We start from the raw sequence: 22,350 nt of genomic DNA, 5'->3' as shown, positions 1-22,350 counted from the left end.
TCCAAGCATGTCCTTAACCTTGGCAAAGTAAACATCTAAATTGATTGAGACCTGTCTCAGATACTTTTTGGTTTGCAGAATATGAATACTTTTAGGGCAGGAGAGCAACTCTGGGATCTGGAGCTGGTATTTCTCCCTTCAACCCCAGGATGCCCACCTTGGGACGATGGCATGGAGGCCCCGCTGCCTACCTTCCTCACCAGTACAGGACTGGGCCTCAGAAGGGCCAGGGATGTGTCTGAGGCTCCTCATGCCATCCCTGGTGATGAGGTATAGCTGAGAGCTGGGTAGGGAAGGAGAACAGTGTCAGACACCTCATTTTCATTCATTCATTAGACAAGTAACACCTTAAGCTGCCAGAGCTTGGCACAGGGGCAAATTCTACCCTGAACAGGGCCAGCCTTTGGGCAGTGCACAAGCTAGTGGAGTGACACTCCATGGGCACAGGGACAGATGCTGAGGACCACAGAGACTGACAAGTGCTGTGAGAAACCCACATGGAGGTAGCACGGCAGGGGGCTGTCTCAGAGATAGAGCAGCGCCTCCCCTAGCTGCAGTAGAGGGAGTTCTCTGCAGAGATAACATTTGAGCAGAAATCCAAAGGATGAGAAGGAGCTATATTCCACACAGAGGACACAGCAGGTGCAAAGACCCTGGGGTAGGAACGAGTTGGCCGCTTTAGGAGCATGGAAAGAAGGCTGGCGGGAGGGGGTCAGGATGGAGGGGGACAGTGAGTGAGGGGCAGCAAACAGGGGCAGGTGGGAGGAGGGAGGAGCCAGGTAGGCAAAGTCCCCATGGGACAGGATTAGGGAAAGAATGTGGGTAGGTAGGGCAGCCTGGACTCTCACTCCCTCTGAAATTGCCCCTCTCCAAGAGTCACCTCGCTAGGGGTCACAGACAAGCATGCCCCAGAGGGACTGCAGGAAAGAGCTGAGGGGTCTGAAAGTTCTCCAGCTATCATCTCTCAGCTGCCCACGGTCCCTGTCAGACACACCCACCCCTCACAGTCAACAGGCACACATGCTTGTGGACACACACGCACTCCCATAACACACTCACTCCTCACTGACACACTCACGGACACACCCTCATGCACACAGCAGCTCACACACGCGCTCATATGCCAGATTATGTGTACTCAGACACAGGTTCAAGGGTGCACATACTAACACACTTGCATGCTAATGTCACATCCATACCCATGCACGTCCCCATGCACACATGCAGACATGTGATCACACACTCACATGCATGCACACACACCACACACCTGCTCACCTGCACCCTCGCGCTCATGGTTCCCTTTCTGCCAGCACTGGGCACCCACCTGAAGCTGAGCAGCTCCATGGCCTCCTCGGGCATGTTCAGATGCACCTTGAGGTCCTGGCCCTTCTGCACCTGGATCCCGCCATCCAGGCTGGTGGCGCCACGGACGCTGGTCACCCACCTCAGCCCGGCCTGCCCCAGGGTGCCCGCTGTGCCCATCTGAGCCGAGATCTGGAGCAGGGCACTGAAGGACAGGCATGTACCAGCTACATCCCGAGGGCCCTGGGGCCACAGACCCTGCCTACCACCCCCAGCAGCCCCCTTCAGTCTTGAGCCACAGCAGCCCCTCCACCACTGCCCCCCACAGGCTGTACGTGCACCAAGCACTTTCCAGTCCTCACCTGCACTAATCCCTCTTACGGATGGGGAAACTGAGGCTCAGAGAGGTGAAAGCACCTGCCTGGGTTCCATGACTGGGACAAAGCATGCGGCTGGGACACGTGAACCCTGGCTGTCTAAGTCCCAGCCCAGGCTCTTCACACCAGAGAGCACCCAGCCTAGGGCATCCATGTTCCCCATGTCAGACCCAGGACCCAAGGACAGCTCAGCTGAGGGGCTGGGGACAGATGCTCAGCAGCACCACAGCAGGTTCTGGAATCAGACCAAATATTGCACACATTCTGCTCAGGTGCTCTGGCGCCATGTGGCCCCAGGTTGTCAGTGTCCTCACCTTCAACCTTGGTTTCCTCATCTGTCAGTGGGAAGAAGCAGCACCAGCCTTGCTTGGTCGGGAGGGGGTTGCACGAGTTCAGTGAGCTCAAGGCTAACTGCTCTCCTCCCTTCTGAGTGGGGTAGATGGAAGGGCATACGGTTGTGGCCAGCCACCTTGCATTGCAGTGTGACCTTGAACACGTGACCGGACCTGAGCCTCAGTCTTCCCACCTGTAAACTGGATCTAACCACCTAGCATCTCTGCACACAGTCTCTTGGCACAGGTGTTCTGCAGAATAGGGATTCCCTTTTACCCATGTGGATGTCACCCAGGCCTCTGCAGCCCTTTGTAGGGATGGGATCATGCCACCTAATCTGTGCCAGCTCACAGGAGCTAGATACCTGGGCTTGACATAACCATTCACGGAGAAATTCGAGCGCTGCTGGAAGTCAGCGGTTCCTCGGACCCGAATGCTGATGGCAGCTGAAGCGTTTAGGGTCAGCCGGGCAGGAAGGCCAGACACCGTGGGAAAGACCAGCTCCTCTGTGGCCAGGCACAGCCTCCGGTTCATCTGCACCTCCTGCCCCTGCAGGTAAAGAACCATAAGCGGGGGCCGGGCGTGGTGGCTCAGGCCTGTAATCCCTCTACTTTGGGAGGCTGAGGTGGATGGATCACTTGAGCCCAAGAGTTCGAGACCAGCTCGGCCAACATGCGGAAATCCCATCACGACTAAAAATACAAAAATTAGCTGGCGTGGTGGTGCATGACTGTAGTGCCAGCCACTTGGGAGGCTGAGGCAAGAGAGTTGCTTGCACCGGGGAGGCAGAAGTTACAGTGAGCCGAGATCATGCCACTGCACTCCAGCCTAGGCAACAGAGCAAGACTCTATCTCAAAAAGAAGAAAGGAAGAAAGGAAGGCATGCAGAAAGACAGATAGACAGAAAGAAAGAAACCATAAGGGGACACGTGGCCACCCCTGTTGTGAGCCAGGCACCCTCTGAGTACTGAGTACAGTAGATTTCATTTGTCCTCAAAGGGCACGTGATTCTAGTTTCTGGATGAGGAAACTGAGACCACAAAGATAAATGTCCCATCAAGGCCTGGTAACTAGAAAGGGATGGAGCTAGGTATTAACCCAGGCAGTTTGCTTATGAGAAAAGGTCAGGGATCAGGTTCAGTTAGGTGGGGAGGAACGTGGATCCTGCCGTTAGTATGCACCGGGCAAGCTGAAAGCATCTTGCTGCATTTTCACCATATTAGCTCCTTTAATACAATTGCTCTATGAATGGATATTCTGGGTTTTTTTGTTTTGAGATGGTGTCACTCTGTCGCCCAGGCTGGTGTGCAGTGGTGCAATCTCTGCTCGTTGCAACCTCTGCCTCCCAAGTTCAAGCAATTCTCCTGCCTCCGCCTCCCAAGTAGCTGGGACTACAGATGCCCTCCACCACGCCTGGGTAATTTTTGTGTTTTTAGTCGAGATGGGGTTTTGCCATGCTGGCCAGGCTGGTCTCAAACTCCTGATCTCAGGTGATCCACCCGCCCCGGCCTCCCAAAGTGCTGGGATTACAGGCGTGAGCCACTTCGGCCAGCCAGATATTTTGTTATTTTTTATTTATTATCCCCGTTTCACAGATGCAGAAACTAAGACCATGGTAAGTGAATCAACAGGTTCGAAGAGGTAAATGACAGAGCTGGGATTTGACCTTGGGCAGCCTGACTCCAAATTTCATGCCCTTAACTGTTATGTTAAAGTGTCACAGGGCAGATGGCATGGGCAGGGGCAGGCAGGAGCTACCTTCATGAGCCTAATGACGAGCTCGGCCAGGTTCAGGGACCGGTGGTTCACGTGACTCCCTGTGGCTCCGCAGTTCACAAAGCTCAGCTCCTGCCCCAGCACCTTCATGCTCAACTCGCATCGCAGAGCCCGCTGGGTGGCCCCACGCCTCCGGGTCACCTGGGGGAGGGCCCAGACAGGTCACAAAGAACAGGGTCAGGGTTAGCAGAGTGATATGCTTTGGCTGTATCCCCACCCAAATCTCATCTTATAGCTCCCATAATTCCCACATGCTATGGGGAGGACCCTATGGGAGATGACTGAACCATGGGGGCGGGTCCTTCCCGTGCTGTTCACGGGATAGTGAATGGGCTCAGGAGATACGATGGTTTTAAAAATGGGAGTTTCTCTGCACAAGCTCTTTCGTTGCCTGCTGTCATCCATGTAAGATGTGACTTCCTCTCCTTGACTTCCACCATGATTTTGAGGCCTCCCCAGCCACTTGGAACTGTAAATCTACTAAATTTTCTTTGTTTCGTAAATTGCCCAGTCTCTGGTATGTCTTTATCAGTAGCACGAGAACGAACTAATACACAGGGCCAAGTGCCTGTACTTTGGGAGGGGGAAGGGGTGTCTGGAGAGAAACGTCAACAACTTGTGGGGTCCAGATGAGGCTTGCAAAACTCCTAGAGCATGAACCAAATCCCAACCCAGATGTGTTTTCTCTGACTTGCACAGTAGTGTGCAATGCTCAGAGTGTGTGTGTATGTTTTCATAAAGGTTTTATTCTAGAATAATCTTAGATTTATGGAAGAGTTGAAAACTGACTTGGCATAGTAGCTCATGCCTCTAGTCCCAGCACTTGGGAGGCCGAGAAAGGAGGATTGCTTGAGGCCAGGAGTTTAAGACAAGCCTGGAAAGCATATCAAGACCCTGTCTCTACAAAATTAGGAAAAAAAACAAAAACAAAAAACCCAGGTATGCTGGCAACCGTCTGTAGTTCCAGCTACTTGGGAAGCTGAGGTGGGAGGATCACTTGAGCCCAGGATTTCAAGGCTGCAGCGAGCTATGATCATGCCACTGCACTCCACCCTGGACAACAGACAGAGCAAGACCCTGTCTCTGAAAAAAAAAGAAAAAGAAAAGAAAAGAAAAAAGGAAAATTTGCAAAGACAGTACAGAGAGTTCCCACGTATCATTCAACTGATTTCCCCATTGTTAACATCTTACATTACCAAGATGCACGGTGCAAGCTGACAAATCAACATTGGTATGTCTCCATTAACTAAACTTGAGAGTTCATTTACATTTCACCAGTTTTTCCATTAACGTCCTCTTTCCACCCCAAGATGCAATCAGGCAAACCCCACTGCCTCTTGTTGCCGTATCTCCCTGGTGTCTGGTTCATGGCAGTTTTTTAGTCTTTGATTGTTTTTCATGCCACGTACGTTTTTTTATAAATTGAATTTGGAAATTGGGAGATTTTACATAAAACCCAGCTCTCCGGCTTCTCTATAAAGAGAAACATCGGGCTGCCCACCCTCCCCACAACAAGGGACAACAAAGGACCAGAGCTGAGCAGTGGCTGCCACTTTAGCTGGGCCACGGGCTTCCTCTGTCCGCCACAGTCCCCACCACTCCCTATTGTCTCTCCAACACTGAGGCCAAGTATCTGCTGCCATTCATCACTGCGCTCATGCAGAATATTTCTCGGGATGTGAGTCTCTAGGAAAAGTGAGAAAACAACAGACCAAGGGGATTGTGCATTCTATGAAAAACTGTTTATACCTAGCCCATCTCCCTCTTTCAAGTCTCTTGCTGCCCCCAGCTCTAGTCCAAGATGCTTTTAACAGCAGAGATTATTGCCCTGCTCATCCTGGTATTCCCAGGCCCTGGTTTTATACTTGGTAGTTAGGAAACATGTGACCAAGTGAACCAAGGTCCCAACCATCCACTTTGGTCACTATCAGATGTACACGGCAATGACATTTCATAAGAGCAAAATGTTGTCAATAATCTAAAACTCCATCAATGGGAAAATGGTTAGGTAAACTGTGGTCCCTACCCATAGGATGAATATTAAAATACCTGCACATGTTGAGCTTCTAAGTAAGAAAATACTCAAGTGATAATAATAAGAGAAAAAGTAGGCTAAAGATATATACACCCTAAGACTAAGCAATTTCACTCCTAAGTGTATGCCTGACAGGTATGAATACACACGTCCCCTAAGAAGGCAGACCCAAGAGTCTTCACAGCACTGTTCGTAATAGCCAGCAACTGATGGATACAGAAATTGTTTTATGTTCACACAATGCAATACTATGCAGCTATGAAAAGGAACAAATTATAAATCCAAACCACAGTATAGCGAAATCTCACCAATTTTAAACCAAAGTCAGACACAAAAAGAAGTATAGGAGCAGCACTATTCAGTCACCAAAAGGCAGAAACCACCCAAATGTCCATCACTGAATGAATGGATAAACATGTGGTACATCCATTCAATGAAACATGACTTGACCTTAGACAGGAATGGAGTACTGAGCTACGCTACAATGTGGGTGAACTTCCAACACACTAGGCTAAGAGAAAGAAGCCAGACACAAAGGTCACATATTATATGGTTCCATTTATATGAAATATCCAGAAGAGGTAAATCCACAGAGACAGGAAGCAAATTGATGGCTGTTGGAGACTAGGAGGAGGAGCTGCTGGGGAGCGACTCATGGATACAGTGTCTCCTTTAGGGGTGATAAAAATGTTCTGGAACCAGACAGAAGTGGTGGTGGTATAATACGGTGACTATACTAAACACCACGGAATTGTTCACTTTTTTTTCTTTGAGACGAAGTCTCACTTTTGTTGCCCAGGCTGGAGTGCAATGGTGAGACCTTGGTTCACTGCAACCTCTGCCTCCTGGGTTCAAGCAATTCTCCTGCCTCAGTCTCTCAAGTAGGTGGGATTATAGGTGCCTGGCTAATTTTTGTATTTTTAGTAGAGACGGGGTTTCACCACGTTGGCAAGGCTGATCTCAAACTCCTGACCTCAGGCAATCCCGCCCACCTCAGCCACCCAAAGTGCAGGCATGAGCCACTGCACCCAGCCCTATTCGATTTATTATTATTATTATTATTATTATTATTTTTGAGACACAGTCTTTGTCACCCAGGCTGGAGTGCAGTGGCGCTATCTTGACTCTTGACAATCTCTGCCTCCCCGGTTCAAGTGATTTTCCCGCCTCAGCCTCCAGAATAGCTGTAATTACAGGAGTGCACCACCAGCCCAGCAAATTTTTTTTGTATTTTCAATAGAGATAGGGTTTCACTATGTTGAGCCGGCTGGTCTCGAACTCTTGAGCTCAAGTTATCTGTCTACTTCGGCCTCCCAAAGTGCTGGGATTACAGACATGAGTCACCATATCCGGCCAATTGTTCACTTTAAAATGGTTATTTTTACATATGAGAATTTCATCTCTTAAAAACAAGAGTACACTGTGAATGATTCCATTTATATAACGTTTACAGAAGGAACTGGATGTGATTTCTACTGCTGACCAAATTGGACTCATGAAGACTGGGTTCAACCTCCCACAGGAAGCAGCTGGTAACCCAGATGACACAGGCTCAACAATGGTCCCCAAGACACAGACATCAGGCAACCCAAGATGATGCACTCCAAGAGATGGAAACAAGCGAGATGAGCACAGTTTCCCACCTGGAGTCAGTGTCCAGGCTGCAGCACAAGGAAGGGGAATGGAGGCTGAGCTGGGGGACTCCCTAAACTGAGGAGCTGGGGGTGTGGGGAGACCCTGGCAGCTGGACTTTGCAGGGGAGGGTACCAGAAAGCAGAGAGCTGAACAGAGAGCATGCTCGGAGGTCTGCAGAAGGTCCTATGAGAATCTCTGTAACATCCCATCGGGCAAAAATGTCTGAGCTGTAACAGTCGAAGCACTATCAGTCAAAGAAACTAATAAACTTGACTTCATCAAAATTAAGACTTCCTGCTATTGTTTGAAAGACACCATTAAGAGAACAAAAAGACACACCACAGACTGGGAGAACATATTTCTGAGTTACATGTCTAATGAAGAACTTGTTTCTGGTCAGGCGTGGTGGGTCACACCTGTAATCCCAGCACTTTGGGAGGCTAAGGCAGGAGGATCGCTTGAGGCCAGGAGTTCAAGATCAGCCTGGGCAACACAGTGAGACCCCATCTTAACAAAAAGAGAAAAAAACTTCGCCAAGTGTGGCAGTACTGCCTACAGTCCCAGCTACTCAGGAGGCTGAGGCAAGAAGATCACTTGTGCCCAGCAGGTCAAGATTGCAGTGAACTATGATCACACCACTGCACTCCAGCCTGGATGACAGAACCAGACCTCAACTCTAAAAAAAGAAAGAAAAGAAAAAACTAACAACATGTTTCTGGAATATAGAAAGAATTCTCAAAACTCAATAATAAGAAAACAAGCCAACAAAATAAGATGAGCAAAAGATTTGAATGTACATTTCACCAAAGAAGACGTACAATAGCAAATGAGCACGTGAAAAGATGATCAATGTCATTAGTCATTAGGGAAATGCAAATTAAAGCCACAAGATACAACAACACATTATTGGAATGGCTAAAATTAAAAAGTCTAACCATACCAAGTGTTGGTGAGGATGTAGAGAAACTAGAACTCTCACATACTGCTGGTGGGAATGCAAAAATAGTACAACCACTTGGGAGAATGGTTCAGCAGCTTTAAAAAAATTAAACATATACCTGCCATATGATCCAGTCACACCTACTAATTATTCAAGAGAAACAAAAGCACATGCCTAAAGACTTGTACACAAATATTCATAGCAGTTTTATTTTTAATAGCCAAACCCTGGAAACAACTCAAATGTCGACCAACAGGTGAATGGAGAAACAAACTGTGGTATATCTATACAATGGAATACCACTTAGCAATAAAAAGAAACAAACTATGTTATAATCTATAGCATGGGTGAGTCTCAGAATAATTATGCTGAATAAAAGAAGCCAAACAAAAAAAGAGTACATGCTTTTTGAAAAAAGGACATGTTCTCAAGCACAGTGACTCACACCTGTAATCCCAGCACTTTGGGAGGCCAAGGCAGGTGGAATGCTTAAGCCCAGGAAGATTGATATCAGCCTGGGCAACATAGTGAGACCCCATCTCTACAATATTTATTTTTTAAAGAACTAGACAGGCATGATGGCACATGCCTATAGTCTCAGCTACTCTGGAAGCTGAGGCAGAAGGATTGCTTGAGCCTTGGGGGGCAAAGGATGCAATGAGCCGAGATCACGCTGCTGCACTCCAGCTTGAAAAAAAGGGGAACCATTGCCAAAAAAAAAAAAAAAAAAAAAAAAGGACATGTTGTGTGATTTAATTTATGTAATATTCTAGAAAATGCAAACAAGTCTATGGTGACAGAAAGCCTCTCACTAGTTTCTGGGGACAGAGGAGGAGCAGGAGGAAAGGGTTTTTTTTTTTTTTTTTTTTTTTTTTTTAGACGGAGTCTCACTCTGTCACCCAGGCTGGAGTGCAGTGGTGTGATCTTGGCTCACTGTAAGCTCCGCCTCCTGGGTTCACACCATTCTCTTGCGTCAGCCTCCTGAGCAGCTCAGACTACAGGCGCCCGCCACCTTGCCCGGTTAATTTTTTGTATTCTTACTAGAGACAGGGTTTCACTGTACTAGCAAGGATGGTCTCGATCTCCTGACCTCGTGATCTGCCTGCCTTGGCCTCCCAAAGTGCTGGGATTACAGGCGTGAGCCACCATGCCTGACCGGAGGAAGGGATTATTAAGGATCTGGAAGAGACTTTTGGGGGTGATGGGTATGTTCATAAGCTTTATCATGGTGATGATCTCATGAGTGTGTACATGGGTCAGAATGTATCAAATTGTTCACCTTAACCATGTGCTGCCATTCACCTTAACCGTGTGCTGCTGTTCACCTTAACCATGTACTACTGTTCACCATGTGTCAATTAGATCTCAGCAAAGCTCATTTTAAAAAAGTAGAACGAATTGATGCTGCCAGAAGTCAGAAGAGTGGTTACCCCTGGTTAAGGACGGGTATTAACAAGAACAGGAGGACAAAGGGGAGGCTGGGAGCTGAAGATGGTCTGGGTGCTGGTGACATGGGTGTGTTGAGGTGGTGGACAGGCAAACTGTACACTTACAACTTAGGGATGTTCCCATGCATAGGATCTATTTCAAGCAATAGTTTTTCCAAATAAAGCCAGTTGACTACTCAGATTTGAACCAGCCACTCAGTTCTGTAAGGAGGGGACAGGGTCAGAGTTCACAGACACCCAAGTCTCAGGTTCAAAAGCCCAAGCATGAAGTGAGGTGGCCTGCCTGGGGGAGTAGGGTGGGTGTGGCCACCTCCCTTACCTTCTGCTGTAGGTCTCTCATCCTTCTGTCTCTGTCTCCTGGACACTCGGGGCTGGCTGGCTGTGGTGCAGGCCCTGGTTTTGGCCCTGGGGGCTTCTCTGGCTTGGCCTCTCTCCTGTCTTCCTGGCCCCAGAATGACTTCCTGCCAAACAGCCTGTGAGCAATTTCCTCAGCATTTTCCAGCCGGAGCCCAAGCTGGGAAGGGAAGCCAGGGGCTCAGGGAGGAACAATTCAGTTACAGGGGTGATGATGAGCTGTCAGGCTGGGGATATGAATGGGGGACCCAGAGGCTTGAGCAGGCCACTCCAGGCTCCCTGGTGCCCACCTAGGCTTAGGTTCAGGTACACGACCTTGGGAAATCCATCACTCTCTGTATCTGCTTGGTAGACACCACATGGCAAGAATTCTTGCCAATTCTTTAAGGCTTGGATCAAATGTCACCACCTCTAGGAAGCCCTCCCTGAACTCCCATGTCACTCTCTTCCCACCTCCTCTGCCCCACACACAATATACTCAGACTGGAATGTGTGTCTTCCTCGAAAGATCCATGGTGAGGCCAAGGACTCATATCTCAATCACTAGGCACCTGCATGACGTGATCTGCGGGTGGAGGTTCTCAAAATTTGATAGTTGAATAAGTGGATCCTTTCTTCTGTCCCTCCTGTCTTCCATCTGCCCATCCGTGCAACCCTCTGTTCACCTATCCTTTTGTCCTTCCCATCTACTCATCTATCTGCCTCTCCACCTTCCATCTTTTCTTTCCTTTGTTCTATCCATCCTTATTCCTATCCATCTATCTACTTTTCCTTTCTTATGGACCTCTCTCCTTTCATCTATTCTTTCTTCCCTCTTTCCATCTAGACATCTGTGATAGCATTTTCAGAGAAGTTACCAGAGACCAGCCCTTGGTGATGACTGGTGAGTGGATGGATGGATAATGGATGGATGTGTGACTCAGAGGATGGGCTGATGGATGAATGTGGGTAGACATGGATGGCTAAGTGAATGAAAGATGGATGAGTAGGAGAACAGATGAATAGATGGGTAGGTTAGACAGCAGACAGAGAGATGGATGGGAAATTACATGGATGGATGGACAGACGGACAGACAGATGGGTAGGGTGGGTATGTCCATGGATGGGTAGATGGGTGGACAGATGAGTAAGTGAATGGATGGATGGTGGGCGGGTGGTTTGGTAGGTGGATTAATGAATGAGTGAATAGATGGATGGATGGATGGATGGATGGATGGATGGATGGATGGGTAGGTGGGTGGATGGATCATGGGTGGGTAGATGGATGGATGATGGCTGGATAGATGATGGGTGGGTGGGTGGGTGGGTGGATGGATGGATGACGGGTGGGTGGGTGGATGGATGGGTGGATGATGGGTGCATGGGTGCGTGGGTGGGTGGGTGGATGGATGGGTGGATGATGGGTGCATGGGTGGGTGGTTGGGTGGATGGATGGATGGATGGATGATGGATGGATGGATGATGGGTGGGTGGGTGGGTGAGTGAGTGGATGAATGGATGATGGGTGGGTGGGTGAGTGAGTGGATGAATGGATGGTGGCTGGGTGGGTGGGTGAGTGGATGAATGGATGATGGGTGGGTGGGTGAGTGGATGAATGGATGGGTGGGTGAGTGGATGGATGAGATGAATGAGAGGGATGTGGGTGGACTGACAGATGGACAGATGAGCAGGTGAATGCATACATGGAGGGAGGGATGGATGGAGGAATGGAGGCATGTAGGTGAATTGATAGATGTATGGACATATCTATGGGTGGGTGGGTGACTAGATACTGGGGGAGGGGACTGAACAATGGAATCAAGGGATGGATGGACAGACAGCTAAGTGACTGGGATATTTTTTGGCCCCAAGTCTAGGAGAGGCCCTGCAGAGGCTACAGCAAGGCTCCCCTCTAACCTCCAGGAGGTTGAAGGCACGGCCCATGGTGTGGATGGTCAGGTTGACTGTGGCAGAACGGGGGAGAAAGGAGGCAGGAGAGAAGAGAAGGGTCCCCTCCAGGTTGGCTCCCAGGCTTCCAGACACTAGGAGTAAGAAAAGAACATGAGTACACTGTGCGCACACTCAGAGTGGGGTCTGGCTATTACCATGGGGCCATACCCTGAGACAGAGCCAGACACATGGTGTTGTCTTCCCACCTCTCCATGGCCAGGATGGGAAACAGCCTTAAGCCTTTTCAAGAACAGAGGGAGTCCGGGACCGAGAGTCACACACACCCACTTCTGCTGACAGGCAGAGAGGAGGTACCCAGAGCACCCAAACCCCAACCCCAGGCTTCCAAGAATGGCTGAGGTAGTTTTGGAGCCTTAGCTTGAAAGAGATTCCCTTTTTCCTTTTCTGTTTAATTACAACAAAGAGGCAGTCTCAGTGTGGGGCTAATCTCTCTTCTTAACACAGGAAAAAACTCTTCTCAAAATTCATAGCCCTCAGCAAGTCACAGAATCCAGGAGAATTTAATAAAACAGTGTTTCAGCCAGGCGCAGCAGCTCATGCCTGTAATCCTAGCTTTGGGAGGCTGAGGTGGGCAAATCACTTGAGGCCAGGGGTTCGAGACCAGCCTGGCCAGCATGGTGAAACCCCATCTCTACTAATAAAAGTACAAAAATTAGCCAGGCATGGCAGTGCGCACCTGTAGTCCCAGCTACTCGGGAAGCTGAGGCAAAAGAATCACTTGAACCCTGGAGGTGGAGGTTGCAGTGAGCCAAGACTGTGCCACTGTACTCCAACCTGGGCAACAGGGCAAGAGTCTGTGTCAAAAAATACATATATATATACACACACACACACACATATACACACACACACACACATATATATATACACACACATATGTATACAAATATATCAGTGTTTCATTACCCACCTCTGGGTGTACAGTATTTCTTTTTAGGACTATCTTCTCTTTACAGAAAGTTAAATTGATTTTCTATTAATGGTAGTGATAGACAATTTCCTTTTTAACATAAATCTAAGGTACAAAGAGCCAATTTAGAGAAAAGATGTAAGTATTCAGAAAACCATAAAATAACTGATATGACTTCTCTAAAAAAGCAGCAGGTGCTATGGAAATATTGCAAAAAAAGTTTGAACAAGCAGCAAGTTGGTTTTGTTTTTTGTTTTTGAGATAGGGTCTCACTCTGTCACCCACGCTGGAGTGCAGTGGTGCAATCATGACTCACTGCAGATTTGACCTCCTGGGCTCAAGTAATCCTCCTGCCTCAGCCTCCCAAACTGCTGGGATTATGGGTTTGAGCCACCACACCCGACTGGCATGTAAGTATCTGACCGCTTGACACAACGTCTGATCCGTATGCTCTCGAGAGCTGGAGCTCCAGGGTCCCCAGCCTTTGTGGTCCCAGAGCAAGACTGGGCCTGCCCAGGATGGCCATACCTGATCGGAAGGTGACATCAGAATAGGACGAGTGTTTCCACATTTCCGGGTGGAACTCCTGGCTGAGGATGTCCTCAGGGAGGGTGTCCCGGAGGGCCCGTTTCAGGGGGTCGCGTGTCTCCAGCAGCTGCAGGAGATGACTCCACACAAAAGAACCCACTGGAATAGAGTCGTGGGCAGCAGGGAGGGGACATGAGGAAAGGGCCTGGAGCTGGCACTGTCCAGAGAAAATACCCTCCCCCGACCCCCATCCCAGTCCTGCAATTCTCTCACACGGGGGCTTCTCAGGAGCCTGGCTACGGAGACCTACGTCTTCTCTCAAGAAACAGCAGCCAACAAGTTGTGCCTTGACAGAACGTGGAAATCCAGCCCGTGTATGGAATTCTGACACACTTCCCAGAAGAGAAAGGAAGGTGTCATAGGCTCAAAAGTCAGACCTGAGTCTGAACCCAGTCCCAAAGCTCAAAAGCTGTGTGACCTCGAGGTGGTCCCTCTGTCTCTCTGAGCTTCAGTTTCCTCATCAGTGAAAATGGGAAGTCAGACCTGATTTCAAACCCTAGTTCCACCATGTACCAGTGTGGCCTTAGATGTTCCAGCTCTTGGAACCTTAGTTTTCTCATCTGAAAAAGGAACTAACAAAGTACCTTGCAGGGCTTTTTGGGAAGATCAGTTAAAAGCAGAGCCTGGACCTTAAAAGACTAAGTATGTTTCAGGATCAGCAAAAGGTGACGTGTGACCCATGAGGGTCCCTGGAGGGATAAAGATCAAATGACAGCCTCATGGGATTGAGTCCAATGGGGAATATTAGAGCCTCACAGGGAGCCCCCAACCCTCCCCACATTGTCCCGGGCTCTTAGAAGGTCCAGTCAGGGGCTTCTGGAACAATCTGTCAAAGAATAGAGCAGAATGTGGGTTTTTAGGGATAAGGTGCCCACTTGTTCCCACTGGGCAATACATCAGGTGGTACCCCAGGGCCACCGTGGAGGATGAGCCCCTCAGCTGATCCCCTGAGGAGGGGTTCAGCACACATCCCACTCCAGGCCTGAAACTCCTAATGCAGAGAGCTGTATCTTCCAATAGTGCCATTTCTTCAGAAGGTAATTCAACAACATCACATCAGACTTTTAAATGTGCATACCCTTTACCACAGTAACTTATCTTCTGGGAAATTATCCTAAAGTGAGATTAACTCAAGGGCCAAAGGTAGCTGTGCAGGTAGGTTTGTGGTTGTTGCTTCTACTGGCAAAAGACAAGAAACAGCCTAAAGGTCTATCAATGGAGATTGGCAAAATGGGTTATAGTAAAACTTCTGGTGGAACAGCCACACAGCCACAGATAAGAGTCTATAAGAGCTATAGATGAGAAATGAGCTCCCAGACATGGTAAAGACCAAAAGCAATGAAGAGGCTGGGCCCAGTGGCTCACCCCTGTCATCCCAAGCACTTTGGGAGGCTGAAGTAGACAGATCACCTGAGGTCAGGAGCTCGAGACCAGCCTGGCCAACATGGCAAAAGCATCTCTACTAAAAGAATACAAAAATTAGCCAGACATGGTAGTGCACATCTGTAATCCCAGCTACCCAAGAGGCCAAGGCAGGGGAATTGCTTGAACCCAGGAGGCAGAGGTTGCAGAGAGCCGCGCCTGTGCCATTGCACTCCAGCCTGGGCGACAGAGCAAGACTCTGTCTCAAAAAAAAGAAAAAAAGGCCAGGTGCGGTGGCTCATGCCTGTAATCCCAGCACTTCGGGAGGCTGAGGTGGGCAGATCACGAGGTCAGGAGATTGAGACCATCCTGGCTAACGTGGTGAAACCCCATCTCTACTAAAAAAATACAAAAAATTAGCCGGGCGTGGTGGCAGGCACCTGTAGTCCCAGCTGCTTGGGAGGCTGAGGAAGGAGAATGGCGTGAACCTAGAAAGTGGAGCTTGCAGTGAACCAAGATCACGCCATCACACTACAGCCTGGGCAACAGAGCGAGATTCCGTCTCAAAAAACAAAAATAAAAACAAACAAAAACAAAAACAAAGCACAAAAGCACAATAACAAGTAGAACATGATCCTGAGATGCTACTGTTAAGGAGATACATGTGTATGTTTATGTATGTATTACATGTACAGGAGAATTGCTCACATTATGTATCTTCAGGACACAGGAAGATATTGGGGGGAAGAGGAAGGAAGACTCATTTTCCATTTGTCCCTTGCCTATGCTTTAAAATTTTGATCATCTAGCTATACTGCATTAATAACAGCAGTAGTGATTACAACATTAAAAGCAAGAGTCATACATATGACGCACTATGCACTCGAAATGTCTTTGTGTATTAACTCATTTTATGCTTGCAACACTCTATGAGGGACGTACTAGCATTATCCCTATTGTAGATTTTATCTGTACCTAAAATATACAGGTACAGAAATGGAGCCTCAAAAAGGTTTACTTACTTGTCTAAAGGCATACAGGAAGGAAGTGGTGAAGCTGGGATTTGAACCTGGGCTCTCGGGCTCCAGGCTCTCACCCCACTATGCATTATGGAAATTTTTTCAACCATCAGTTGAACTTATTTTCTTTGAATTTACATCTGTGGGTTCAGGTGCCTGTATAAAGGGAATTGTCTCACTCCAGAAGGAATCTGAGATTTGCCGATGCCATCCCTCTTCTATCTTAGGTCTCTCTTTAGGATACTGTGTCGTGATCTGGCCAGAGCTAAAAGAGGACTGATTCCCATCCCACTTTACAGATGAGGAAAGTAAGGGCCAGAGAAGAGAAGCAACTTCTCCAAAGTCATTCAGCAGCAGAATGGGGACTAGAATTGCCACGTAGGGGAGGGAAGAAGATACAGCCCCTTATCAAGACAGTATGGTAGAGAAACAGGGGAACAAGAAGACAGGAGGATACCAGAGGAGTGGAAGGAGAGGATGCTCTCAAGCCCCCTGCACTCTCCAGGAGGTGCCCTCCCAGCCCCACCCCTGCCCACACCCCTCCCACACACACACCCATGGCTCACCCTGGGTGGACAGCTCGCCTGCCTGGGTGTGCCGCACCTGGGCAAACACCTCCTCACTAGGGCATCTCATCAGGGCCAGGTAGGCATTGATACGGATCTCAGCATCCTCCTCCGGAGATTGATACAGACGGGAGAGCACCGATCGCTGGCTCAGGCAGAAGGAAGGCCATCACCCAAGGCTCACCTATCTCCACCCAGGAGTATGATGTCCCTGGCTCCAGCAGGTGGACCTGCCGCCTAGCCCCAGCTGTCCTGATGTCCCCACTGTGGGAGGCTTCCCCGACACACACTCACCTGTGGCGCAGTTGTGGGAGGTAGCAGGGGTTCACTGACCGTGCCTAATTCCCAGTCTCTACAAGCCCCAGCCTAGAGAGCCTCATCAATTCCCCAACAAATGGGCATGGCTACATTCCAATAAAACTATTTACAAAAACAGCATAGTGTCTTGCCACACAGTAGGTCTTTAAATGTCTTGGCCTTCCTGGGCACTTTCCTAAGCAAGCCACCTCCCCACATTGTGACTCCCTCAATATCTACTGGCTTCCTCCGCAGCCAGTCAGCCACCCACCCATCATCCATTCCCCCACCCACTCATCCATCTAACCATTCACCCATCCACCCACCCATCATCCATCCACCCACCCATCCATCCATGCAACAAATATTAACTAAGCAGCAACTGTGCACCCAACACTGTGCTAGGTGACAGCCATAAACAAGACCAGCCCAGCTCCTGTCCACCTGAAGCTGTTATCCTAGTGCAGAGAGACAGTCAATGAGATTAGCATGTGAACTATATAAAAAGTTAGGTGGTGGCCGGGCACGGTGGTTCATGCCTGTAATCCCAGCACTTTGGGAGGCCGAGACGAGAGGGTCACGAGGTCAGGAGATTGAGACTGTCCTGGCTAACATGGTGAAATCCCATCTCTACTAAAAACACAAAAAAATTAGCCAGGTGTGGTGGTGGATGCACGTAGTCCCAGCTACTCAGGAGGCGGAGGCAGGAGAATGGCGTGAACCCAGGAGGCGGAGCTTGCAATGAGCAGGGATTGCGCCACTGCACTCCAGCCTAGGTGACAGAGTGAGACTCCATCTCAAAAAAAAAAAAAAAAAGAAAGAAAGTTAGATGGTAATAAACCCTAAAGACGGAAAAATGAAATGGGGAAATGAGGAAACAGGGTGAAAGTGCCTTTTAAGCTAAGACCTACGGGAGGTGAAAAAGAAAGGCCTGGAGACATCTGGGGGAAAAGTGTACCAGGAAAGGGGACAGCATGTGCAAAGGGCCTGGGGCAAGAGAGGGTCACAAGTGTTTAAGGAACAACAGAAAGGGCAATGTGCTGCGGACGAGGGATGGGAGGTGAAAAGAGCAGGTGAGGTCCAGAGGTCAGATCCCTCAGGGCCTGGGAGGTCAATGAAGGGACTACAACTTTGAGTAAGAAGGGAGGTACTGGCCCAAGGATTAGCAAACTTTTTCTGTAAAGGGACAGAGAACTCTTTTAGACTCTGCAGGCCATGCAGTCTCTTGCAATGAGTTGACTCTGCAGGTGGAGCAGGAAAGCAGCCATAGACATCACATAAATGGATGGGTATGGCTGTGTTCGAATAAAACTTTATTGACAAAAAAAGACAAAGGGCCAGGAAGTAGCCCATGGCCCATAGTCTGACAAACCCTGTACTACAGTGGGGCACAGATGGCACTGGTAATCATATGGTTGTTTGTGCGTTTGATAAATAATCTGCTTCCCACACTACACACAGGCTTAGACCTAGATACCTATTCACACTAGTACCCAGCCCACAGTAGGTGCTCATTAAATACATGATAAATGAATGAACAATTGAAGAAGTGACTTAGCAAACTGTGGTTCGAGAACTACCACCACCCAACCCCAACCCAGTGAAACAGCACACAAGGGCTCACGTCTGCAGAGCAGAGGACCCTCCGGAAGGCCTGGATGGCCCCCAGCCGGATCTCGGGGGCGCTGCTTCTCAGAGATGCACAGGCACTCAGTGTAGGGGTGAGAGCCATAGCTGCCAAGCCCGCGTTGCCGATCGCCTTCAGCACAAGCCGGAGCTAAATCGAGATGGAGGGAGGACCATGAGGGGAGTGGTGTGGGGAGGGGCAGTGGTGTAGGGAGGGGCAGTGGCGTGGAGGGGCAGGCAGGAGGGTAGGGAGATGGGGTGAAGGGGGGAAGGGGGGATGGGGGATATTAGGAAGGGCAGAAGCAGGGAAAGTCAGGGAACACATCCCCACCCTCTCCACCTGGAGCTTGCTGCTTGGCTTGGGCCACACTGGGGGCACTGAAGCCGGTACTCAGGACACTGGATGTCCTCACCTTGTCATCATCCGAAGGCTCCTGGATGGTACAGTTCTCACCCAAGGCATCTCCCAGGATCCTCACTAGAGAGCGGACTCCAGGCAGCTGTCCGCAGGGCGCATCCAGAGAAGCACAGAGGTTGTGCACCAGGGCTGAGATGCCCAGGAAGGCGCCAGGGCTGGCCCGCGGGGTCTGGAGCAGTGGCTGGGGACAGAAATGGGCCCCCACCCAGAGAAGGTGGGTAAATGCTCTTCACAGGCCTCACCCTGGCCACACACCAACTCACCTGGGGCATTTTGTAATACGGAGCCGAGTCCCCCAGAGTCTAAACAAATTGCTCTGTTCAGGGAACATTGTAAAAGCACCCCAGAGGCTGGGCACGGTGGCTCATGCCTGTAATCCCAGCACTTTGGAGGCCAAGGCGGGTGGATCACCTGAGGTCAGGAGTTCGAGACCAGCCTGGCCACCATGGCAAAACCCTTTCTCTACTAAAAATACAAAAATTAGCCAGGCGTGGTGATGCACGCCTGTAATCCCAGCTACTTGTGAGGCTACGGCACAAGAATCCCTTGAACCCGGGAGGCAGAGGCTGCAGTGAGCTGAGATTGCACCACTGAACTCCAGCCTGGGTGGCAGAGCGAGATTCTGTCTCAAAGAAAAGAAAAAAAAAAACGCACCCCATGTGACCCACCACTCAGACGCCCAGCTACCCTCACTCCAGGGCACTGAAGGCTTCAGCGAAAGGAAGGCAAACAGGAGGGGGTTCAGGACAGAGGTGCTCCCAGCCCCAGGCACCTCAGAGAAATCAGACCAACAAATCTTTTTTTTTTTTTTTTTTTTTTTTAGACGGAGTCTTGCTCTGTCATCCAGGCTGGAGTGCAGTGGTGCCATCTAGGCTCACTGCAACCTCCGCCTCTTGGGTCCACTCGACTCCCCTGCCTCAGCCTCCCACGTAGCTGAGATTACAGACACGTGCCACGACGCTCGGCCAATTTTTGTATTTTTAGTAAAGCCGGGTTTCACCACGTTGACCAAGCTGGTTGTGAACTCCTGACCTCAACTGATCTGCCTGCCTTGGTGCTGGGATTACAGGCATGAGCCACGGTCTAGGCCAATAAAACTTAGTAAACAAATTGTGTTCACTACAAGCCAGACTGCTGATAACATGTCACACACGTTGCCTTTCTTATTTTCATTTTGCAGACGAGGAAACTGAGGCACAGAAAGGGTAAGGAACGTACCTCAGGTAGCCCAGCTGTAAAAAGCAGAATTGAGATTTAACCCAGGAGGGTCTGGATCCCAGGCCAGGCATGATCCCAACACTCACTGCTTCTCAAAATGCAAATTCTGGGCTCACCCTAAAATCCAGCCCTGGCGGGCCTCTGTGCTAGACCCACACGACTCTACAACAGGGACCGCTTGGCAGGTGTGAGGAAATAAAATCTCTGCCCAGCGCTGTCCCTTCCCACCCCGAGATGGAGTCTCGCTCCTGTCACCCAGGCTGGAGTGCAGCGACACAATCTCAGCTCACTGCAACCTCTGCCTCCTGGGATCAAGCGATTCTCCTGCCTCAGCTTCCTGAGTAGCTGGGATTACAGACGTGCGCTACCATGCCCGGTTAATTTTTGTATTTTTAGTAGAGATGGGGTTTCACCATTTTGGCCAGGCTGGTCTCAAACTCCTAACCTCAGGTGATCTGCCCGCCTCCCAAAGTGCTAGAATTACAAGCGTGAGCCACCATGCCTGGCCTGCCCAGCTCTGTTCTTTCCTTGGATTCGTGAGTCTTCACCAGGTTTGTGTTATGCTAGGGTGTGAGCACACTGTGTGAAGGTGTGAACATGAGCATCTGTGTGTGTGCATATTGGTGTGTGCTGTGGAATCCCAGTGCTTGTGGGTGTGTATGTTCCCATGTGAGTCTGCAGGTGTGTCAGCTCACTCGAGTACCCTAGTATGTATGTATTTCCTGGTGGATGCCTGTGCACACGTGTCCCCATGTGGGCACCTCGTGTGTCCCAGTGGGTGTGTGCATGTGCCCATGTATCCAGGTACGTGTGTGTGCGCTGTGTGTCCCTTGTGTGCCCATGCACAGCCGAGTGTATCTTGGTGTGCCCGTGCATGTGTCCAGGTGTGGGTGGCTGTCTCCACACGTCCCACTGCGTAAGTGTCCTGCTGTATGTGCATGTCCTGCCATGTGTCCACATGTGCACACGCTGGGGTATATATCTGCATCTCCAGGTATATGAGTCTTGGCATGTATGCCTCAATATATATGTGTGTGTGTGTGTGTGTGTGTGTGTGTTGACAGGTCTATGCTGTGGGTGTGTGTCCCTGCATTTCCCCATGTGGCTGTCCTTGGAAAGCCTGCCTCGGTGTGAGCCTGCATCAGTGTGTGGGGGGGTCTGTGTGTGTATACATGATCCAGCATGTGTGTGCATATCCCTGTGTGTTTGTATGTCCCTGTGCCTTGGTGTGAGCCTGTGTCAGTGTACGTGCGGTTCCGTGCATGTCCACATGATCCAGTATATGTGTGTAAGTCGCAGTGCAATGGGTGCATGCTTCAGTGTGTGTGGGGCGTGTCCCGTGTGCATACACGTGCGCTCAGGATACATGTGTGTGGGTCTTGGCGTGTGCATCTCACTGCATGTTTTTTTGTGTGAAAGGACAGGGGTGTGTGGAGCCTGGAAAAAGCACATTTAATGTTTCCCTATATTTGGGCAAGGAAAACAAAGCTGTCTGTTTTCTTAATACAGAGCAGGGCAAGCGGGCTGGGCTGGGAGCGCAGGGGTTATAAAAAGACTAAGAAGCTCTCGGGCACGTGGGAGGGGCTGCCTGCTGGAGGTTCCCGCCTCTGCCTACTGTGCCCAAGAAAAGTGGTGGGGGCACAGAAAGGGCAGGCTCGGGCCTGTCCCAGACCAAAGCTGGAGCCAGAAGCCTGGTCACGCCCTGCAGGGCTGTGGGGCAGGCTGGTGCCACTTGGCTGGCAGAGAGCCCAGATCTGTGAGCCGCTTCCGGTGGCCCCGCCAGGAGAGCTGGGCCAGCATGAGGCCTGGGTGCTGAGCAGTCCAGACAGTAATGACCCAGTTGGTTCTGTGTATGGCTGCCCTGGGGATGCGCCCAGAATGGCCAGCCTTCCCTGTTTTCACAAAAAACAGAAACCACATCACAAAGAGAAGAACAAGTAATTTTGAAAGAAAAATACCACATCACAAAGAGAAGAACAAGTAATTTTGAAAGAAAAATAAATTTTAAAAAAGAAAAAAAAGAAAGCGGGAGGAGAAAAAAAACAATGCAAAAATCTCTAACTTATGAAGGCTTACTTACACTTCAGTTAAGTCTGTTTAAAATATTCACTCTTTTTCATTTTTAAAGATGGAAAAATAAAATTATCCTCAAACCTGTGACCCTTAATGAGCTGATTTCACTTTTCCAACATG

At 49.6% G+C, this 22,350-nt stretch overlaps 1 protein-coding gene across 7 annotated transcripts in view; it reads right to left on the bottom strand.

Annotated features, from left to right (window-relative positions):
• Positions 1 to 22,350, bottom strand: part of LOC101011777 — a 154,612-nt gene that overhangs the window by 100,579 nt on the left and 31,683 nt on the right. For all 7 annotated transcript variants that reach the window (XR_004179846.1, XM_031658476.1, XM_031658471.1 and 4 more), the window contains 10 exons: positions 18,935 to 19,120; positions 18,520 to 18,672; positions 16,599 to 16,743; positions 13,592 to 13,750; positions 12,100 to 12,224; positions 10,169 to 10,363; positions 3,774 to 3,932; positions 2,380 to 2,564; positions 1,328 to 1,510; positions 192 to 283 (listed from right to left, as the gene is read on the bottom strand). Coding sequence is in view for 6 of the 7 variants with exons in the window: in XM_031658476.1 (XP_031514336.1) it covers positions 192 to 283; positions 1,328 to 1,510; positions 2,380 to 2,564; positions 3,774 to 3,932; positions 10,169 to 10,363; positions 12,100 to 12,224; positions 13,592 to 13,750; positions 16,599 to 16,743; positions 18,520 to 18,672; positions 18,935 to 19,120 (1,582 nt within the window). In the remaining variant the exon portion in view is untranslated. The remainder of the gene's footprint in view (positions 1 to 191; positions 284 to 1,327; positions 1,511 to 2,379; positions 2,565 to 3,773; positions 3,933 to 10,168; positions 10,364 to 12,099; positions 12,225 to 13,591; positions 13,751 to 16,598; positions 16,744 to 18,519; positions 18,673 to 18,934; positions 19,121 to 22,350) is intronic.

This window comes from Papio anubis, chromosome 18, assembly GCF_008728515.1.
Source record: "Papio anubis isolate 15944 chromosome 18, Panubis1.0, whole genome shotgun sequence".
In the NCBI taxonomy this organism is placed as follows: domain Eukaryota; kingdom Metazoa; phylum Chordata; class Mammalia; order Primates; family Cercopithecidae; genus Papio; species Papio anubis.
The sequence above is the reverse complement of the archived record's forward strand: the minus strand, read 5'-3'. Positions and strand labels throughout refer to the sequence as shown.